General features: G+C 36.7%; 1 protein-coding gene across 1 annotated transcript in view; it reads left to right on the forward strand.

Annotated features, from left to right (window-relative positions):
- The first annotated feature begins 16,878 nt into the window (after positions 1-16,878).
- The window catches only part of LOC126248735 (adapter molecule Crk), a 33,354-nt gene continuing 27,180 nt past the window's right edge, over positions 16,879-23,052 (forward strand). Inside the window, exons 1-2 of the mRNA XM_049950054.1 lie at positions 16,879-17,436; positions 20,404-20,526. Coding sequence (XP_049806011.1) covers positions 17,402-17,436; positions 20,404-20,526 — 158 coding nt within the window. The 5' untranslated portion in view covers positions 16,879-17,401. The remainder of the gene's footprint in view (positions 17,437-20,403; positions 20,527-23,052) is intronic.

The raw sequence follows: 23,052 nt of genomic DNA on the forward strand, positions 1-23,052 counted from the left end.
TACAATTTTTTTGTATATATTGTTTCGCTGACATACCAGTAATTTTATTTTAAACAATAGATGTACTATATGCTATACATGTCATATTAAATTCTTTTTCCTCTTCACACCCCACTATTTCTACCAAATCTCTTCTGCAGCTACCTGGAAGCTTGTAGCTGTATGAAATGGGATGGAATTTACAAATTCTTCCAGAATGCTGTAATTCAGTCATGCCCACAATGAAAGACAATAGCACAGTCTAAATATATACATTACCTATCATCCCGCGTAGCAGGATTTTAGATATAAAACTGATTTGGTGAACTTAGAATTTTTGGAAACATCGATTAATGAAACTTACTGTGATTCAGAAGTGATATGAAGTATGTGTGAGAAAACCAATGAAAAGTGCATAAAACTCTAGTTCAAAATGACATGTCGTATCATCAGAAGAAAAATATTTAGACATGCTTGCTTTGTTTGTTGTATTTTTTATAGATTTACTGTTTTAGTGATTGAAAGGAAACGAGGATAGAAAAAATGTTGTAGTGGGCTTAACGTATTGATTGCCCAAATTAAGTGAGTGACCCTTTTTCTAAATTTTACGTTGATCTATAGGAGCAAGTGGTGAGAATGTGGACATATTAAAGGCAAAGCATCTCAGACCTTAAGGTTTATTTTGTTTTGTACTTAAGAGGAGCACACATTGTGCCAGTTCCAGCTGCAGAGCTTGGCTTTGGGATTTAATAATACTCATATAGGTGAGACAGGTAGCAGAACAAAGTTTTTTGAGTGGATTGCAGTATAGTTCTAGTTTTTGCTGTCAGACTAATACTCTGTTTGTTAACCTATGAAATTTTTACAATAGATGAACTTCATATTAGCAATAGACTTTAACATTGTGCAGAGTTTTGTATTCTGAGGGTGAGATTTGGACTCACAGTCACATTCACAACTGGGGAACAAAAACTAAACTTCAGTTTTTAGTGGTATCCAAAATTTTGCACGTCATAATGTCTTCTTGGTTCATGTTAAAGTAACTTGGAAGCCAGGGTATTTCACTACATGAGCACTGGAGCATGTAACTTGTAGGATACCATACATTAAGCTCTTCTCCACAATTATTTCAAAAAATTTATGCATTGATAACGAAATCTATGTTTGTGAGGTATTTTAGAATCAATATAGGTAATTGTAACCTGATATAAACCAACCCATCTACTACTTAAGGACTTGCAACCGAGTGTTATTAATAAAATTTATGTGGCCACATTGTTTGCAATTACACAATTAATTAAAAGATTGCATAATTCAGTGAAGCTATACACACTTTGGCATCTGCACTTTCAAATTGAAGCTGTCATTTACATAATAGTTCCCATGAGCCACTTACATTAACTTGCAGACTACACAGATTTATTGGCAAGAATAGGGTTGAGAGTAACGGTATGTAATCTGACTTTATGACATCAGTGATGAGTCATTGCTGTTCAGAAGAGAATCACACATGATAGCCCAGCAGGATGCAAGATGGCTTTACAATCTACTGGAAAAGAGCTGCTCTCTTCATTTCTTCAGACATGGAGGACACTGGCCGACTCCTCGATTTTTAAAGGTCCAAGTAACTCCCAAAGTTGTTTCAACACTCAGCCAATCAGTCTCAGAAGCAGAAAGCAGGCATTCTCATTGGCCATCCACTTCTCCCGCTAGGACACTGACGATTTTGGCATTTAGTACTCGAAAATACCAACTGTCAATCCTGCTACAAGCACACCTCTGTAAACTGGTGCTTCCTGCTAGGATTTTCATGAGAGTATTTCCGATCTACATGATTCTGGAAGTAACCTGAAGACATGGGAATGTTTCTACCTCTGAAGTTAGCCTATTAGCCCTTGATCACAATATTTAACATGTGTTGTGTATCACTCTCACACTATATTTGATGCAGTTATGAGAAAGTAGCCCATCAGCTCTAGGTGTTGGCCAAGCCAAACTACCAGCTCATTGTACACACAGGAACTCTGTCCAAAATTATCTCTAGCATTGCTAAATAAGACTAACTCGCCTCTGCGCAGCCGTATATCAGATTGTACATACATGGAAATAAAATACTTGTCACAATTAAAATTAGAATCAGCTGATATTTCCTCCAAAACCTTAACCCAACAGACTTGGGAATTATCGAAAACCCTATTTTTCGGTGACAGATGAAAACATTCCTATTAATCACAGATAGATGCTTGGAATTCATTTCTATATTGTATGTAGTATACACTGTAATATTATGGCCTTATTAAGTAGATTATGAAAAATGGATAAACTGAAAGAACCAGAGGTTGTAGAGAGTTTCAGGGAGAGCATAAGGGAACAATTAACAGGAATGGGGGAAAGAAATACAGTAGAAGAAGAATGGGTTGCTCTGAGGGATGAAGTAGTGAAGGCAGCAGACGATCAAGTAGGTAAAACGACGAGGGCTAAGAGAAATCCTTGGGTAACAGAATAAATATTGAATTTAATTGATGAAAGGAGAAAATATAAAAATGCAGTAAATGAAGCAGGCAAAAAGGAATACAAACGTCTCAAAAATGAGATTGACAAGAAGTGCAAAATGGCTAAGCAGGGATGGCTAGAGGACAAATGTAAGGATGTAGAGACTTGTCTCACTAGGGGTAAGATAGATACTGCCTACAGGAAAATTAAAGAGACCTTTGGAGAGAAGAGAACCACTTGTAGGAATATCAAGAGCTCAGATGGCAACCCAGTTCTAAGCAAAGAAGGGAATGCAGAAAGGTGGAAGGAGTATATAGAGGGTTTATTCAAGGGCGATGTACTTGAGGACAATATTATGGAAATGGAAGAGGATGTAGATGAAGACGAAATGGGAATATTATACTGCGTGAAGAGTTTGACAGAGCACTGAAAGACCTGAGTCGAAACAAGGCCCCCGGAGTAGACAACATTCCATTGGAACTACTGACGGCCTTGGGAGAGCCAGTCACGACAAAACTCTACCATCTGGTGAGCAAGATGTATGAGACAGGCGAAATACCCTCAGACTTCAAGAAGAATATAGTCATTCCAATCCCAAAGAGAGCAGGTGTTGACAGATGTGAAAATTACCGAACTATCAGTTTAATAAGTCACAGCTGCAAAATACTAACGCGAATTCTTTACAGACGAATGGAAAAACTGGTAGAAGCGGACCTCGGGGAAGATCAGTTTGGATTCCGTAGAAATGTTGGCACACGTGAGGCAATACTAACCTTACGACTTATGTTAGAAGAAAGATTAAGAAAAGGCAAACCTACGTTTCTAGCATTTGTAGACTTAGAGAAAGCTTTTGACAATGTTAACTGGAATACTCTCTCTCAAATTCTGAAGGTGGCAGGGGTAAAATACAGGGAGCGAAAGGCTATTTACAATTTGTACAGAAACCAGATGGCAGTTATAAGAGTCGAGGGGCATGAAAGGGAAGCAGTGGTTGGGAAAGGAGTGAGACAGGGTTGTAGCCTCTCCCCGATGTTATTCAATCTGTATATTGAGCAAGCAGTGAAGGAAACAAAAGAAAAATTCGGAGTAGGTATTAAAATTCATGGAGAAGAAGTAAAAACTTTGAGGTTCGCCGATGACATTGTAATTCTGTCAGAGACAGCAAAGGACTTGGAAGAGCAGTTGAACGGAATGGACAGTGTCTTGAAAGGAGGATATAAGATGAACATCAACAAAAGCAAAACGAGGATAATGGAATGTAGTCGAATGAAGTCGGGTGATGTTGAGGGTATTAGATTAGGAAATGAGACACTTAAAGTAGTAAAGGAGTTTTGCTATTTGGGGAGCAAAATAGCTGATGATGGTCGAAGTAGAGAGGATATAAAATGTAGACTGGCAATGGCAAGGAAAGCGTTTCTGAAGAAGAGAAATTTGTTAACATCGAGTATAGATTTAAGTGTCAGGAAGTCATTTCTGAAAGTATTTGTATGGAGTGTAGCCATGTATGGAAGTGAAACATGGACGATAACTAGTTTGGACAAGAAGAGAATAGAAGCTTTCAAATGTGGTGCTACAGAAGAATGCTGAAGATAAGATGGGTAGATCACGTAAGTAATGAGGAGGTATTGAATAGGATTGGGGAGAAGAGAAGTTTGTGGCACAACTTGACTAGAAGAAGAGTTCGGTTGGTAGGACATGTTTTGAGGCATCAAGGGATCACAAATTTAGCGTTGGAGGGCACCGTGGAGGGTAAAAATCGTAGAGGGAGACCAAGAGATGAATACACTAAGCAGATTCAGAAGGATGTAGGTTGCAGTAGGTACTGGGAGATGAAGAAGCTTGCACAGGATAGAGTAGCATGGAGAGCTGCATCAAACCAGTCTCAGGACTGAAGACCACAACAACAGTGAAAAATGTGAAGAGATGAGACCCTTCAAAATGTATTATTTGCAAAAATTTATTGTCACATTCAGTCACAATGTTCAGTTATTCTAATCACATCATTATACAAGTGACTAAAATGTAAACTGCTTGAAACAGCTGCCAGCTTAGTTTTCGATAAGGAGTACATGTGGAACAGAAATATACTAAACTACATTACTAGTGGTACCAAGTAAGATGAAGTCAATAACTCTAGCGTTTTATGTTGTGACAAAATCGATTTTATTTATTTTTGTCATTATATGTACGAATCTAACATCATTGCATGGATTTTGCCTGATAATGGAAGCATGATCTTTCAGAATATTTTATATCTATAATAAAATGATTATAATTATTGAGGATTGTGTTTGAAGTGGAGAAATAATTTGCAAAAACTTGATGCAGTCATGACCTCTCATCTATTAAAATGGATAATTTGCAATAGTTCATAGGAAACATCGTTAATAAAGCAGAAGGAAGATGGAAAATCAATGCATTGATATCGAACTCTACTGCACTACTGCTGCAGCTATCAAAACTTTGGTAATAAATTTACAATAAGAGAAAATGGCTCAAAAATGGCTCTGAGCACTATGGGACTCAAGATCTTAGGTCATCAGTCCCCTAGAACTTAGAACTACTTAAACCTAACCAACCTAAGGACATCACACACACCCATGCCCGAGGCAGGATTCGAACCTGCGACCGTAGCAGTCCCGCGGTTCCGGACTGCAGCGCCAGAACCGCTAGACCACCGCGGCCGGCTAAGAGAAAATATTCCAACCATACACATAAAGCAAGAAGGAATCTAAAATCACAGTACTTTTATAAGAAACATTATATCTATACTGAAACAAAAAAAAATTGAAAATGTAGAGAGCAATGCTCAACCCCAACATATTGACTGAAATATATGGAACTAATAAAGATGGTGAAACCATGTAAAGTAAAAGAATCCGCAACATTCACGAAACTTAATAATAACTGAAACAAATTCAGACAGCATTTCAGATTCTGGAATACTACTGATTCTATGGACAAATATGTTGTTGATGGTAATAAGTAAATGCATGAGTTACAGCAGTGCAAGTAAAAATAAAAAACGAATTAAAGCTCCCTCAAAACAACATAAATTATTGGCTCAAATGTAAAACACTCTGGTGTGCAGAATGTAAGGTATGAAAGTAACTTTCGCTAAACTTCTTAAGTAACAGTATCCAGTATGTTGTCCTCGATGGCGAGACTTCGTCAGAGGCAGTGATATCGTCAGGAGTGTCGCAGCGAAGTGTAATAGAACCGCCGTTATTTCCTATATATGTAAATGATCTGGTGGACAAGTAACCAGGAGTCTGAGACTTTGCTGGTGATGCTGTGGTCTATGGGAAGGTATCGTCGTTCCGTGACTGTAGGATGATGCCCTAGACAAAATTTCTAGTTTGTGTGATGAATGGCAGCTAGCTCTAAATGTAGAAAAATGAAAGTTAATGCAGACGAGTCGGAAAAAAAGCCCATAATGCTGGAATACAGTGTTAATAGTGGGCTGTTTGACACAGTTATGTCGATTAAATATCTAGATGTAACATTGCAAAGCAGTATGAAATGGAATGAGCATGTAGGGATTGTAGTAGGAAAGGCAAATGGTCGACTTCGGTTTACTGGGAGAATTTTAGGAGAAGTGTGGTTCATCTGTAAAGGAGACTGCATATAGAACACTTGGGTGGACCATTGTTGAGTACTGTTTGAGTGTTTGGAATCCACACCAGGTTGGATCAAAGAAAGACATCACAGCAGTTCAGAGGTGGGCTACTAAATTTGGTACCAGTAGGTTAGAACAAGATGCAAGTATTTCAGAGATGCACTATTGAGAAAATTTAAGAAAACCAGCATTTGACGCTGACTGCAGAGCAATTCTACTGCCACGAAAGTATATTTTGAGTAAGAACCATGATGATAAGATCAGAGAGATTAGGGCTCATACAGAGGCATACAAACAGTCGTTTTTCCCTCGATCTATTTGCAAGTGGATCAGAAAAGGAAGTGCAGGGTCCATCCGCCACACACCACATGGTGGCTTACCGAGTATGTATGTAGATGTATATGTAGATGTGTCATTTCCAAGTAACATAGCATGACGGAACTTGGGCCATTCTTAGAAAGAACTGCTACAATACAGTACAGGAGGTAAATGGATGAAACACCCAATGACACAAACAGAAATGACGCTTTCGTTCAAAGACAGTAATTGTACTCAAGACACCCTGATTTATGATGATCCTATGGACATTACAAAAGGCAGGACATAGTTCTTAATAGGGAGTGTGATCACCATGGACAGCAGTGCATGCTGTGCAATGTGCTCCACTGATAGCTACAAGGTTGGTAAGGAGTTCTTGTAGTAGGTCGTTCCACTTCTCCATCAGCACACTGGACCACTCGTGGATGGTCGCTGTTACATGTGAATGTGCTGCAATACAGCTCCACAGCACATCCTACACATGCTCGATGTTATATAAGTCAGGGGTATGGGCTGGTCAGTCCATTCGCTGAATGTTCTCTGTTCCAAGAGCTCCTTTACCTGCGCTGTTCGATGTGGTAGCTAACAGTCATCCATAAAAATGAAGTCAGGACCGAAAGCACCCCTGAAAAGAGGCACATGGGGACGGAGTACGGTGTTACAATGACGTTGACCGGTGAGTATTCACCGTTCAAGGATTTGGAGCTTCGTATGTTCATGCAACATTATGCTTCCCCACATCATAATACCTGGACTACCAAAGCGATCATGTTTGACAATGTTCCTGGGTGTGTTACATGTTTCAACCTCTCTTCATATGAGGGTAGATCTAGAATCACTACTCAGATTGAATCTGCTCTCATATGAGAAGAGCATGCATCCCCAGTCCTCGTTGGTTCAGTCTCTATGCACTTAGCACCAACATAACGTTACTACCAACGTGTGGGTGTCAATGAAGCACAGCGCACTGGTTGTTGGGCAAAGAGATCACCTCCATGCAGTCACCATGCTATTCTGGAGCGTGAGATCACTTGTCTTGCAGTCCTGTTAAATGTGTTTGCAGCTGCACGTGCTGTTTGGCATAGGTTTGTTCTTGCATGCTACACAAAGTAGCGGTCATCTGTTGCTATAGCTGCTTGTCTTCGACCACCTCCTCTCTTTTGGGCAATAGTGACTATGGTTCGGAACACTCCCTATGTATGTGAAACAATGTTGTCAGTGATAACAGGGATCTGTGCTACACTCTTCTCTCTGTGAAGTGATCCAAATGTTGCCTCTGGGCCATGATGTAATAAAGAACATCACCACAGTGCACTGTAACTGCTCACTGATTGACATACACAGTCTTTTCCCATTCCTTCAACTGCCTCATGTTGTAGGGCCAGCCTCATGCAGATCTCACGTCATGTTAAGTCCAATTTCTGGGTATGAAAGTAAATCGCTAGAAATAATATTTTTGAGATCATTGTGTGTAACGAAATTTGTTACCATCGCCCACAAAATCATTATGGAAAACATGTCGAAAAATACCACCCCTGATTTTGTCAAGATAACACAGTATCTACCCTTTTGTTCAAGTAGGTTACATAAACATTGCAGATACCACAACACATGTGAAGAAAAGAGTGGACATATAACAGTAAAAAAATGTAAATAAAACCACACCCATTAGTGAATATCATTCTCCAAGCTCCACATAAGCATGAAGGCATGGACACAAGTAGAGCATTAAATTCATACCCGTGATGTTCCTGATTCACAAGCACCTCCACTGAAAATTAAAATAACTCAGATTTCCATCTATGGGATGTTCACTTGAATACATCTCATTACTACTCTTATTAGATATCTTCCACTGTCCTATAATCACTGTATATTAGGTGCACAGTTGATTCAGTTGGTGATATCACTGATGTGGGTTCAAGGGGGCATAGCATCTGATCTGGTGGAAACCAGAGAGCCCATTAGATAGGATTTGAATATTCTTGCTTGATTTTCTTCAACTAACAGCCACTAAATGAAACATGATATTATTCCAGTTTTCTCCTTGCTTCACAACCATTTGACCCATGATCTCTAACCCATTAATAGCCTGTCACTGTTGAGCCAAATTACAAAATTCAGCCAAATCATTCCCATGCCCACTAGAGTCTTTGCTGGTGGCCTCTTTCAGTATCCTCTCACAAGTGGAATTTCATCGAATTGTAAGGTATATTTTGTTTTTCATTATCATCTCCATTCCCGAAAAAAATCGAGCGTGTTTTATCAAGTTCCTTTATTTCCTTTTCCCACTTAACTTGACCTGTGGAATGTTTGCATCAACACCTTCCACACTTGACAAATGCGTAGCAGTTTTCTTCTACATCTACATCTACAACTACATCCATACGCCGCAAGCAACTTGACAGTGTGTGGCGAAGGGTACTTTGAGTACCTCTATCGGTTCTCCCTTCTATTCCAGTCTCGTATTGTTCGTGGAAAGAAAACTTGCCGGTATGCCTCAGTGTGGGCTCTAATCTCCTCATGGTCTCTTCGCGAGATATAAGTCGGAGGGAGCAATATACTGCTTGACTCCTCTGTGAAGGTATGTTCTCGGAACTTCTACAAAAGCCCGTACCGATATACTAAGTGTCTCTCTTGCAGAGTCTTCCACTGGAGTTTATCTATTATCTCCGTAACGCTTTCGCGATCACCAAATGATCCTGTAATGAAGCTCGCTGCTCTCCACTGGATCTTCTATTCATCTTCTGATTCAGGTGAGTCTCTCCCTTCTCCTACTTAAAAATGCTTAATTTTGTATGCATGAGGTAAGATTATATCCAATATTCTAATGTTATAACTAGACAAGAATCGGCTTATACAAATGCCTAGTTTGCAAATAAAAATCTGGATTTCTAGACTATCACACCTTGGACTAATGCAGCCTCTTTAAGATATAATGAAATGCAAATGTCCATGATGTTCACTGGTGGTTATAAAACTCCATTATACATTATATCAGCATGACAACCATTTGTAGCTTACGATCTTATATACATTCACTCATGACAAAATCTAAATACCTCATATTTTATGAAAAATCAAATGATGAGGAGCACTCTCAATTTCTACCACACACAGTTTGGAATTGTTGGATGTTCCAGTAGCAAAACGGTTGTTAATCTGGCTGTAAGAAGATGGATTCCTAGTTCAGCTTTCCATAGATGATGTATATACTTTGGTGTGGCCGAGCAGTTCTAGGCACTTTAGTCTGGAACCGCGCGACCGCTACGGTCGCAGGTTCGAATCCTGCCTCGGGGATGGACGTGTGTGATGCCCTTAGGTTAGTTAGGTTTAAGTAGTTCTAAGTTCTAGGGGACTGATGACCTCAGACGTTAAGTCCCATAGTGCTCAGAGCCATTTGTACCATATATACTAAAAAATAATATTTTGTTTTTAGAGGGGTTCTAACTGCTTTGCCACCACAGTCGCTCAACTACAATTTATGCTTCCCTTCACAGCCAGAAGTCACACAAGTTAAAATCAGGTGACTGGAACGGCCAGGCTGTAGGGAAATGGCGGCTGATAATTCAAGCATTTCTGAAATAGCGCTTCAGCAGCTGCTTAACTTGATTTTCAATGTGCAGAGGTGCGCTATCTTGCATAAAAATGATCCTACACACCACGCTGTCGTAGAGCTGGAATGACGTGGGTGCGCAAAAGACACTCATAGCGCTTACCAGTGATGGTACAGGTAACAGGACTGGAAGCACCTGTCTCTTCGAAAAACATACGGCCCTATGATAAATCATGCCATAAACCTGCACCACACAGTGACTTTTTTAGGATGAAGTGGTACTGGTTGATTTGAGTGTGGATTTTCCGTTACCCATATTCGATAATTCTGTGTACTGACAAATCCTGTCAGATGGAGTGGGTTTTGTCTGTCCACAAAATCTTCCACAGCCAAACACTGTCCACTTCCATGCAAAGGTCTCTCTTGCTGCCAGGTCAACAGAAAGCAACTCATGCACGTGGGTTATTTTGAATGGATAGCAAAAAAGGATTTTTCATAGGATTTTATTCACCATGCTCATGGGTATGTCCAATATTCGAGCAGGTCTCCATGCACTACATACATGTTTGCACACCACCACTCGTCTCTTCCAGCATTGCTGTGACCACTGCTATCACTGACATCGAATCAATTCGTTTCCTCCTTCCACCAGGTTGCACACTGTCTTTTCGAATTTCCGAATCATTTTCTCCAGAACCACGGCATTCATCGGACATATGCCTTTTTCCAAGCCCTTCAGTGTTCGGAACTCCTGCAGAGCGACGTGTGCACAGTCATCATTCTTGTAATACAGCTTTACGAGCGGAGCACGATCCTGCATTGAGACAGTTATGGTGAATTTCGCAGACGCGAAAGGAGGAAAAGCCGTGCACCTGGCGTGTTTATACAAACTTCAGTGGGTCGTGCGCATGACAGGTGTTTCCATTTACGTATTCTGACACATGTAGCGACATCTATTGATCAATTTTCACACTATTTTTACTTCTGCCATACGATTTCCCCCTTCTCTGATAATATTCCTTTGCAATTTGATCTTATTCTGACCAGTGGTGTTATTTCTACAGCGTTTTGTAAGTTTAACTTCTCCTTGACAACTCCTTCTACTCTATAGAAGAATTTCTGTAAATTTAATAGTTAAATGATGGTGTGTAGGATATATATATATATATATATATATATATATATATATATATATATATATATATATATATATATATATATATATCTTTGTGTGTGTGTGTGTGTGTGTGTGTGTGTGTTTATCAAATAACATAGGACTTATTCCAGAATGAGATTTTCACTCTGCAGTGGAGTGTGCGCTGATATGAAACTTCCTGGAAGATTAAAACTGTGTGCCGGACCAAGACTGGAACTCAGGACCTTTGCCATTAGCCTGCAAATGTTCTACCAACTTAGCTATCCAAGCACAACTCACGACACGCCCTCGCAGCTTCAATTCTGCCAGTATCTCGTCTCCTCCGTTCCAAACGTAACAGAAGCGCTTCTGCCAACCTTGCCAAACTAGCACTCCTGGAAGAAAGGATAATGCGGTGACATGGCTTAGCCACAGCCTGGAAACATTCCCCAGGGTCGCGAGTCATGTTTGGGTAGCTCAGTCGGTAGATGACTTGCCCGCGAAAGGCAAAGGTCCCGAGCTTGAGTCTCGGTCCGGCACACACTTTTAATCCGCCATGAAGTTTCATAGGGCTTATTATATGGGAACAAATCTTGTAGCTTCTTCTCTCAACTTTGACTCTTATGCCTTAATCATGGTTCTGTAAATGTTGGTAACAGAAGTAACAAAACGAGATGTACATTTGGCCCAATGATAACATGTGGCTTGTCATCCATGAGCATGAATGTCAGGTAGAAGCCGACCATGCATTGTTACAACATCAAAGTCATTTGTAATGCCACATTATTTTATTCATGGAGATAAGAAGTCTGTCACCCAGTCCCACTCCTTACATCACCACCAATATGGCACATTATTCAAACTTAGTTACTCACCACCCATTATTGAATTTATTTTTGCATCCTAATGTTGCTATAAAGAACTTTACTCTATGAGGTTTTTTTTCGTAGTCGTAATCTCCTTAAGGATCTCAGTTGCATGCTGTCCCTCAGTTTCCACTACAAATTTAAAAGGAAATATTTATAAGTTGAAGTACTGCTATTACTAATACGAAATGAGGTTGGTTTTATGGTGGCATATCCCTTCAATTAGTATCAAAAACTGTTGTGACTCAGTTGTTATTATAATTTTATTATTATTGAGCATTCATTTTATCATCTACAATGATATGGAATTTATCATATGCTTACATCGAAAAAATGAATATAAGTTTCCTGTGTAATAGTGCTGTTGAACAAATCTTAAAAACAAATATACAAAGCCAAACAAATTAGAGTTTACATTATATAAATTTGCAAAGTAATTAAATACTGTAACAAATATATATATATATATATATATATATATATATATATATATATATATATATAGTTTTTGTTTTATGTTTCTTGTGCCTGTTGGGGTTATGTTGAACGACAAGGTTCTACTGCATAAAATTCAGGTACAATATTAGTTTACCACCTCAGATATTACAGCATATATTAAGAGACAATACACTGATACTGGCTCCTTATTCACTGGTGAAGTACAGAGCATGGGATACATTCACCATGATGCTCTGCTACTGAGCATTGATATGGGAAAGAGTAAAATGGGCCCCAAAAAAGTAATTCAAAGAAGAACCCTTTCTTAGGATAACATTAGGATCTTCAATTTCCTTTTAGCCAAGAAAAATTGGAAAAGTATTTATACACAAACTGCTGTTGACAGTATGTTTTTAAGTTTTCAAAACACCTTCCTTTATTATTTTAATAGAGCATTTCCTCTTGACACAAAAATTTTAAGCAATAACAATAGAAAGTCATGGGTAACAAAAGGAATCGAAATTTCTATTAAGAGGAACAGATTTCTACAATACAATTGCAAAAAATACATAGTTACTCAAGATTTTCCTGACTGTTATAAAGCCTACAAAAAACTATCTTGGAGTTATTAGATAGGCAAAACTTTTGTGGAATTACACTTTTATAAGTAACTCTTCAGAAGGCTCTGAGCACTATGGGACTTAACATCTGAGGTCATCAGTCCCCAGTAACTCTTCAAACAAAATGAAACCCTTATGGAAAGTAGTTGAACACCTAAAAAGAAGGATATTTCTCTGTCACTTAAAGATTGTAAGATCACGGATCCATAGACAGTTCTAAACAAATTCAATAAATACTTCACCTCACTAGCAAAAGATCTTATTCAGGCTAACTACAAGTTACCATACTCATGTTCGAGCCATACGTCAAACACCACTTGTTTGTTTATGATACAAATTCCAATGAAATTATGAACATAATAAAATTGTTGAGCATAAAACCTGTAGTGGTATGATGAAGCACCTGACATCATATTAAAAGCGTGTGCTCCCCTCACAGTAAAGCCATTATCAACCATTCATTAACACCTGGCATACTTCCAGATGTTCTCAAAATAACTAAAGTCTCGACATTATTAAAGAAAGGTTCCCATGGTTTAGTATCCTTTGCCCATATTAAGTATCTTCTCAAAAATCTTAGAAATTTTTTTATGACAGTCTTATAAATTTCATAAATAATCATGTACCTATCAGCATTCAAGAACATTACTTTAGAAAATCTATGTCCACCCAAACAATAGTTTTCGAACTGTTGCAACATACATTAAAATTAATGAACCAACATAACATAGCTGCAAGTATCTTCTTAGATCTCTCTAAATCTTTCGATTTACTAGATCATAAAATACCACTAGATAAATTGGAAAGAAGATGAATGAGAAGTGTGACACATAGCTGGGTATGCTCTTACAGAACTGCAGACAGAAGGTATCACTTCAATACAATATAAATGTACAGAACAAAATCAGTAATAGGGTTTCCCTCTCAGATGAAAGATCAATAAAATGTGTTCCACAGGGCTCTGCTCTAAGGTCATTATTTTTCCTCATTTCTGTAGATGACCTTGTTGATCACATGAGCTCACAAAACTCTCCTGTTTACTGGTGATATAAGCATAGATCTAGTCCTAAAGACCTTCAGTCAGTGTCTGATAACTCTATGAAAAGACTTTCTGAGTGATACAATGAAGGCTTTCATGACCGGATGGTACTTGGTGCAAATGGCTCTGAGCACTATGGGACTAAACTTCTGAGGTCATTAGTCCCCTAGAACTTAGAACTAGTTAAACGTAACTAACCTAAGGACATCACACACATCCATGCCAGATGGCAGGATTCGAACCTGCCACCGCAGCGGTCTCGCGGTTCCAGACTGCAGCGCCTAGAACCGCACGGCCACTTCAGCCGGCCCAGATGGTACTGTTGTTGATAATTCTTCTGGGTTATATGGCCATGGTCCATGGAATACTTCTATTCCTAACGTTTCGTCCAATACTACGTTGGACATCCTCAGAGGTATGGCTGGTCCTGTTAGTAATAGAAGTATTCCATGGACCATGGCCATATAACCCGGAAGAATTATCAACAACAATTTCTGAGTGGTGTAACAAAACTTGCCCATTTGTTAATAGTGGAAAAACTGTATATATCAACTTCAATTTAATTCTCTCGTCTGCCAAAAAACTATCCAAGTAAATTCAAATGATGATATAACTGAAAATGTAAATGTGACAAAATTTTTGAGTCTCTGCATTCAACAGAATTTAAAATAGGATTCACACATAAACAACTTATCAAAGAAACTCTCATCATTGTGCTACAGACTAAGAGTATTGAAATCTACTGTAAGTAAAGCCATTAACTGCATATATCCTATGCACAGCTCCACTCCTTGCTCCACTATGGCATTATCTTCTGAGGAAATTATACTCACAGTATGAATATGTTTAAACTATATAAAGAACACTGAGGATAATTTGTTGTCCCAAACAGACAGAGTCCTGGAAATGTCACTTTATAAAACTTCATGTTCTAAACATCCCATGTCTGTTCATCCAAGAAAAAACCCTCTTCACCAGGGAACACCTCATAAGAACAGGAAAACTAATCCAATATAATGATATACACACAAATTATACGACAGGAAAACTGAATATCCACCAAATCTTTTCAAGGACATCATCATGCCAAAAGACTGTAATTCACCTTGGTGCCATATTACACAGTAAGATTCTAGATCAAATGAAACTTGCTCCAGATCCAGAATTTAGAGACAAACTAAAGGCATTTCTGAGAAAACACTGCTTCAATTCAATGCAAGTATTCCTGGAAATGAAAAATTTTAAAAAATGTTAATTCAGTATTAACAACCGAAAGTAAATTGAGTTGCAAAACATAAAACTTCTGCTTCGTTTGGTAAATACTGTTAGTGAGTGTAGAACAATTGTTGGCAAAATAGTAACCTATAATTCTACAGTATAAAGTATGTTTCTGTTACACTTCACAAAATTTTTTAATAATTTTTATGTTATGAACACCATTTATTAGTAGTAAGTTTCATTGTCTGTTTATGCTCAATGGTTGGTTTCATATTTTGTATATTTTTAAATGTTATTCTCCTTCTGCTGCATTTCCAGTGGACATTTTCATTATTCCTGTATTTCAGTAAATATTTGTGTAAATTCTCGAGTGGCTGTCCATTTGCCTACATATTTCTTAGTTGCTCATATTCATTGTTTGTATACTTTGTGTTTTACTATATTCATCAATAGTCAAGTTTATATAAATTTTCGAGCGACAATCCATTATCTGCATATTTCTTAGTTGCTCATATTTGTATGTTTGTATACTCGGTGTGTTTCACCAATGAGCAATTTTCTGTTTCCATTCTCTGTTTTTTTTTTTTTTTTTTTTTGAGAGAACACTGTTCTGAAACTGCATATTTCTTAATGAAAAATGAGTTTTCCTATATCGTATGTACTTTTTGTATAATATGTGATCCACAGGATAAATAAATAATAGAAACAGAAATTGTAAATTTCCTTACCAAAAAAAGTATCAACAAAATTAGCAAAAATATGGATTACCACGGTTATGACACAAGATCAAAAACCTCTCTAAAAATACTTCCCCACTCAACAAAACTGTACAGTGATGGTGTCAAATGCATGGAAATAAAATTATATAACAATCTTCCAACTTTGATACAAGAAATCCATTAAATTAATAAATTCAAACAGACGGTGAAATCTCTTTTAATAAAAGACTGCTTTTATTCTATCCAGGAATATTTTGAATCAAAATTGTCTTAGTGCATGATAATGTATCATAGCTGAATGTTATTAAGTCAATTTTTGTCACATCATGTAACAATTCTCTGTAAAGCTGTAACTTTAAGTAACATAATTTGTAAGTAATGTAAAATAATCATTCTTCTGTGTTCTTGTTTACTGTTTTAGACTCCTGTAAACTGTATATTTGTATTGACTTATTCCATATCAGTTGTACAAGCCATTGTACTGATTTGATCTACAGGACAAATAAATAATAAATAAATAAATAAATAAAATAAAGCACATACGCGTCAACAACGGTGCATTTGTGCCTACCTGTTCCTGGAATGTTGAGTATAGAATTTTTATTCATTACACTTCTAGGAGTGATTTCCTTAATTCCAGTAAACCTTTCATTTAGCGAGCTGTAACACTATGTGGTTAGTGGTATGACAAGTCTCGAAACTGGTCAAACCATAATATCAATAATGAAAAGTTTTGAGTTTTGCTCTCGAGCGTCGGATAAATTTCTGAGCGTGCCTCTGACTGAGCATCTAATTACACTCATCCCTCTTATGTAGAGGATGTGTTTAGACTTTGCGATGTCTCAGAACTTTGAGTGTTGTTTACACATTCGAAGATCTGGAACTGTTAGGAAGAGGACAAGATAATATTTGTCAACCTCGGACAAGATAGGCGAAAAGTGTCATCGCTGCCATATTGAAAGTCTGTGGCTTGTGTGCTGACTGGAAAATTGTGCAGAAATCGTGGGAGTGGAGAGTTTTATCGTTATGTGTCATTATTTTCCTAACAGTTCACTCAGAGACGAATTCATTCGTTTGTAAACATTACTTTAGTGTTCTCGTTCGGACCTTCATCGAGTCACGCTAGGACGGTGAAGTAAATGAAATAGGTCATTCAGATTACATACGAAGTGTCATCTGAGTAATTGTAAGGGCTGCAGACGTTGTTAAATGATGTTTTCCGGTTATCGTCTGTCTGCGTAACAGTTTGTTTTGGTTATGGCTGATATTCGTTGTTGCACTACAGGCAGCTTTAATGCCAATTAATGGTCTACAGGAACTGCTATTGAAAAGTGATGAATTTATCAAAAAGAATGTTTATATTATTTTGATGATACACAGCCAGTGCGCAGAAACTGAAGAATGGCTGCAACATTCGACCCATACGATAGATCAAGGTACGTTATTTAAAATCACACACCTTTAAGTATTTCGAAATGCAACTTGTATATTATTCCATTAATGCAGTTATAGATGCATGGCATTTCACAATAGAGAGCTACTGTACTCACGTAATATACTTGTGTTGTATGTAAGACGACGGATTCGTACATGTTGTAAAGGCGTTCCAACAATTCCCTAATTCGGAAATACTATGGCAGTATTTACCGATATTTTAATTTATCAAACTGTTATGATTCCTCGCCACTTTCATTTCATATGTAACCTAATGTAAATATGAACATCATCTCGTGAATAGCTGGTCGCCTGTAAGTAATATACGGCTCTTTTAGAATTTGATGGAGGCACGCCAGAAAATAAACAATAAAATTGTTTGTTTGTTTACAGCTTTAAGGCCTATACACAACACATATTTCACCTAACCCAAGTATTTCCACAGTACAAGATATTGGCAGTGCGTTTTTATGGTTTTTAAACTTATAGTTGCAGGATTGTGATGCATCACAGTCCTTATATTGCACACTTTGAAGGAAGATGTGAAACACCAAATTTTCAATGGAAACACTGGCCATTGAAAAGTAAATAATAGAAGTCTGCTGAGATCATTTTGTTATTAACAACGCACTTGATGGCAGTTAGACACCCATGTGTTTATTTACAGGTAGCCTATGTGCTTCAGCTGACAGTCAAGACAATGCTGAAGAAATAATCAGTTTTTTTTAATGTTATAGACTTAAACACAATGGTGCCCGAAAAAATACTGCCCAACTATTCCTGAATTTTCTCAAACCACGTAGTGCATAACTTGGTGTGCAATCAAGCCTAATGCAAATGTGGTAACACTAATCCCCATACTAGCAGAAATGTGCCATTGGTTGTTCTGAGCCTGTATTGTTAATGATCATGTCTAACAGTAGAGGTGAAGAGTGATGTGTAAAAGAAAAATAATGATAGTTTTTAAATGTCCTCAGCAGTGTTCTCTACTAGTTGCAATTACTTGTTGATGATCTCATTTAGTTTTGTCTTATTTTATTTTTATTTATTTGTAATTTGCTATTCAGTACACACAGCTGAGGATATACCAAACACAAATTTCTATCAGATTAGGTAAGGGTTTGAGGGAGTTTTTCATGGCCTTTTCAGTGGATCAATCCCACCATTAACCACAGCAGCTTGAGGAAACCATGAGTAATACAAGTCAGGATGGCCAGACAGAGGTTAAAAACTTTCTCCTCCCAAATCTGAGTCCAGTGCTGTAACACTGCCTCACCTCACTGGATATTTTATTGGGAAAGAAAAGTGTAAAGTTAATTGGGAACATGTTGAACGGATCATTTGAAGTATTTTTTTACTGATGTGATGTGGAACGAATCAGTTTACAGGATATTTATACATTATTAGTGTTAACATTAATGACTGCTTAATTTTTTTAGTCCTACTTGTGCAACTACACTTAGAAACTATTTTTTCACAGGCAACCAGTTTTTAAATAGAAATCCATTCATGAAATAAAAGAACTTGTCCAGGAGAAATGATTGTAGCTTAGATCTTACGTTAATGGGCAAATGATCAAATATTTTGTTGCTGAATATTGATCTTTTTGAGCCACTAACAGCTTTAATAATGGGTAATAAGGATGTCACTGTTATTCTCAAATTGTGATTGATTATTTATGACGAATTTATTAGTGAATATATGTATTGTGAAGACACCGTAAAATGTCATGATGACCATGGGTGAATACCACATGTTTTTCTTATTGCTCAGTTTTGTGCTATCAGTACTTTCTTTCGAAGTTATAAGTTACCTCAGAAAATAATTCCATAATATGCTATTGAGTGGAAACATGCAAAATATGTCAAGACTAACAGTTATATGAAGAGCAAAAGTAACTGGGCTTAATTGTCTGAGAAGCTGAGTAATAGAGTAATAAGCTTTTTTTTTTTTTCAGTTCAAGTTTTCATCAGTATGTACATCCAAAAATTTGGAGCATTCTGGTACACTATTTACTTACTTATTCGTGTTCTATATCAATTGTTGGTATAGCTCTATTAGTTGTGCATAATTGAATATAGTATGATTTAATAAAAAGCGTCATACATACTTAAAGCTACAATTAGTAACAATTTCTTTGAATAATTTTTCTTAGTCGGTTGTGCATCCACTTTTCAAAACAAAATTTCATTAAAAATAGCCAGGTAAAACTGTTACTTGTCTTCCCAGACAAAACATTTCAGTAGGCCTACTTTGCTGAAGCATTTTTTTAAGATTGAGAGGGATGCCAGTATTCTGCTTAATTGCTGCAAAGTACATGACAGTGTTTTTGAAAGTAATTGAAAAATTTATTTTGTTTTTTTACACTCCTGTTGGAACATAATTGCACTTTTGAATTTGTTACTATTTATTTATTAAATTCATAACACTGAATTTTGGCCTCGTGCTTATGTAATTGTTACATGAAAGGATACAGTAATTGTTCATTTTTACCTGCACATGTTACAGTTAATACTGCTCCCCTAAGTGATGGAGATGAGTTTTCAAGCCAGTGTGTTAAATAATGTAAAGTGTAGTAATGTAAAATCTTACAACTGGCTAATAAACAGGACTGGCAGAAAAGTACAGAGAAAGGAAAAAATAATTTCTAATAGACACATAGTGTCATTTTCTGTAATGAAACATTATGTAGAAAAATACCTGATTAACAGCAATTTGTTCATGTTGTGTGTAGTGTTCCTTTCTTTTAATAGTCAATATCATGTGTGATTTTGATTATGTTTGGCATTTTCAAAGTATTCGAATGTCAGTATTTTATTTACAACATTTACGCTGTATCACTGTGCTTTCCACATCATGTTTCATGTGTTGTAAGTTTAGGTGAAACACATTTGGGAAATTATACTGCATATCACAGTTGGTTGATGTTTTCTATTTGCAAACACAGTAACAGGCTGTTAATGTTTCAGTTGGTACTTTGGTTCCATGACTAGGAAGGATGCTACTGATCTCCTGATGGGTGAAAGAGAAGGTGGTGTTTTCCTTGTGAGAGACAGCAAAACAATCCAAGGGGATTATGTATTGTGTGTTAGGTAAGGCAGAGATGTGTAGTTTCCTTTAATTTTGTCTTAATTTTTTTTAAAAAAAGAAAAGAAATCATAGAAGGTATACTAGATGAGTGATAACTGTGTAATGAAATTGATTTGTGCTGTTCATTCTGGCACTTCAGTGCTGAAATTGAAAAGATGCAAGTGGGTAATTCCATACTAAGTCATCCACGGCTCTACACACACCTGTCACAGATGTTTATGAACATTTATAATTGAATTGTATGCATAAAGACAAGAAAATATTCCAAGTTTCATCTACTTCTAACAAGTAGTTTCTGAGTTATCACCGTTTAAAGTTTTAGGCTAATTGCATTTCTGAGGGCGATTAAGATGTAACTAAAGCGTGCATGCTTTTACAGAATTTGAAGCAAAATCGTTAGTGACTGATAGATCTACACAATTACAATTTATTATGTTCAATCATATTGAAAAACTGTATTAAAACTCAAAATATTGTTAATTTGAAAATTGTAATGTAGGTTTAGATAATTATGAATAGCTAAAATCTCTGTCCAAATTACCCAATGCAACAATATATTTTTGAAAGCAGCATAAAATTACCTTCCAAATGGCGCAAAAAAAATTTGGTGGGGTTCTGAGTTGTAACAATTTTATAACTAATTGAAGTCAGATTTTGTAATTTACTTTGTAAAATACATTTTTGATACAATAATTAAGTATTTGAAGTTAATACAACTGTGAAAATACCAGATGAACTCAAGTCTTACGTATCGATTCCTTTAAAATAAAAGATACATACACTGAATATTTTACAAAATAGGTTTACTTACATTTGACTACATGAGTTGACGATTATTCGTTTTCAAATAAATCCTTTGTACAAAGAGTTTGTGATGACTTTAAAGTTTAATAATTATTCAGTTGAAGTTTATATGAAGCAATATGTAAAATAATTACATTTTAATGTCCAGTAAGTTTTTTTTTCCCAATAAAGCATAGATGATTATCTTTTGGGGATTAGCATCAATCTTATAAGATCTGCCAAACTGAGATGCTATCTCTGGAGGAGCTATTACACATAATAGATGGGCTGGTGGAACAGGACATCTGTCTTCTTTTTGAGGCCAAAAGAAAGTTTCTGTCACAGTCCCCATCTTTTTCATTGAAACCCAGAACCATTCCTATCCACCAGTTTTGCTCATAAACACATGCAACGAAGGAATGTAGGTTAGGTTTAATAGTTGGGATAGCCACAAAAATATTTTGTTTCAACAAAATTTCCAAGTCTGAACTCACATTGTTTGGCTGTAATTTCTTCCCAAGAAGCTGGCTTAAAATAATGGAAAATTCTCATACCCAGTATTGTTTGACCCATTTGAAATCTAGTTTCAAGCATTCTTCTTTTAGTTTAAATTGCTTCTTCCTTTAAAAAGAAAAAAGATATTTTTGAGAATAAACTTTTGCAAAAACGGTACATTTGTTCAGTGTTTATTATCTGGTCACTTTCCCTTCTGGTCTGCAAGTTTTTTTTTAATCAGTTATCTTGACTGTACCCCCGATCCCATCGCGTGTTGTTTTACCATGACTCATATCATGAAATGACCAGCTTGCATTTAATTTAAAATCTTTAAAATGAAAACATAACTTTATCATGTTTTTGAAGTATTTGTACTGAGCACCGCAACCATATGTTAAATACTCAATTTGGTCAATGCCAGGGAAGTTTTGTTTTATGAAATCTATGGTTTTTTCCTTGTACTGAATAAACAAATGGTACATCATGCTTTAGATCATCTGAAATCAAACACAATGTTGTTTCTTTTATGGTGGAATCTTCATTTTTAGAAAAAATCACTACTGGATGAACTGAGCAGCTCAAGTGGCTCCAATGGTAGGATTGCACTTCATTTTGCAGAATGAAGCTATAGTTTTCTGCAAAATCCATAAGAACTAGAACCTCATTAAATGCCAAATTTTCTTTTCTCTGTTTCATGTAAGAGTTTTGAGTTTTTGTGATGCAAGAATGAGGCATCAGACTCATTTTTTATAGCAAAATCAGTAACTCCTTGCAAGGTAGTAGCATTGTTTGTAAAGTCATTCTGCCATCACTTGAAACCCACTGTGAAAATTTAATGACATCATCTTCATCATAGTCTGAAAGTATTTCTCTTAGATGTAGCTGCAGTGATTCACTTGTTTTTGGGCACACATCGCAACATCTTAGCATACAGTCCCTGTTTTGTCTATCACAATTTGTCCATCATAGTGTGTGTTGACTCTTTATCATGCTGATCCAGAGCATTTGCTAAAAGCTCAACATTTTGGTGGTACAAGCAAACACACACACTGTCAGTTCCAGGTGAACCAGCAAGTGCACACCATTTCAGGCTTAAGGAGCAAAATTTGGAAAATCCAATTTTAATATTTAGATGTTTTTCATTAAATGCAGTAAATAGTTCCTCTAAGTTGCATAAATGAATTCTTTTCTGCTTGTAAGCATTTTTTTTTACTTACTTTTATTTAGCACCTGGCAACATGTAAGAAAAT

The sequence above is a fragment of the Schistocerca nitens genome, chromosome 3, assembly GCF_023898315.1.
Source record: "Schistocerca nitens isolate TAMUIC-IGC-003100 chromosome 3, iqSchNite1.1, whole genome shotgun sequence".
In the NCBI taxonomy this organism is placed as follows: domain Eukaryota; kingdom Metazoa; phylum Arthropoda; class Insecta; order Orthoptera; family Acrididae; genus Schistocerca; species Schistocerca nitens.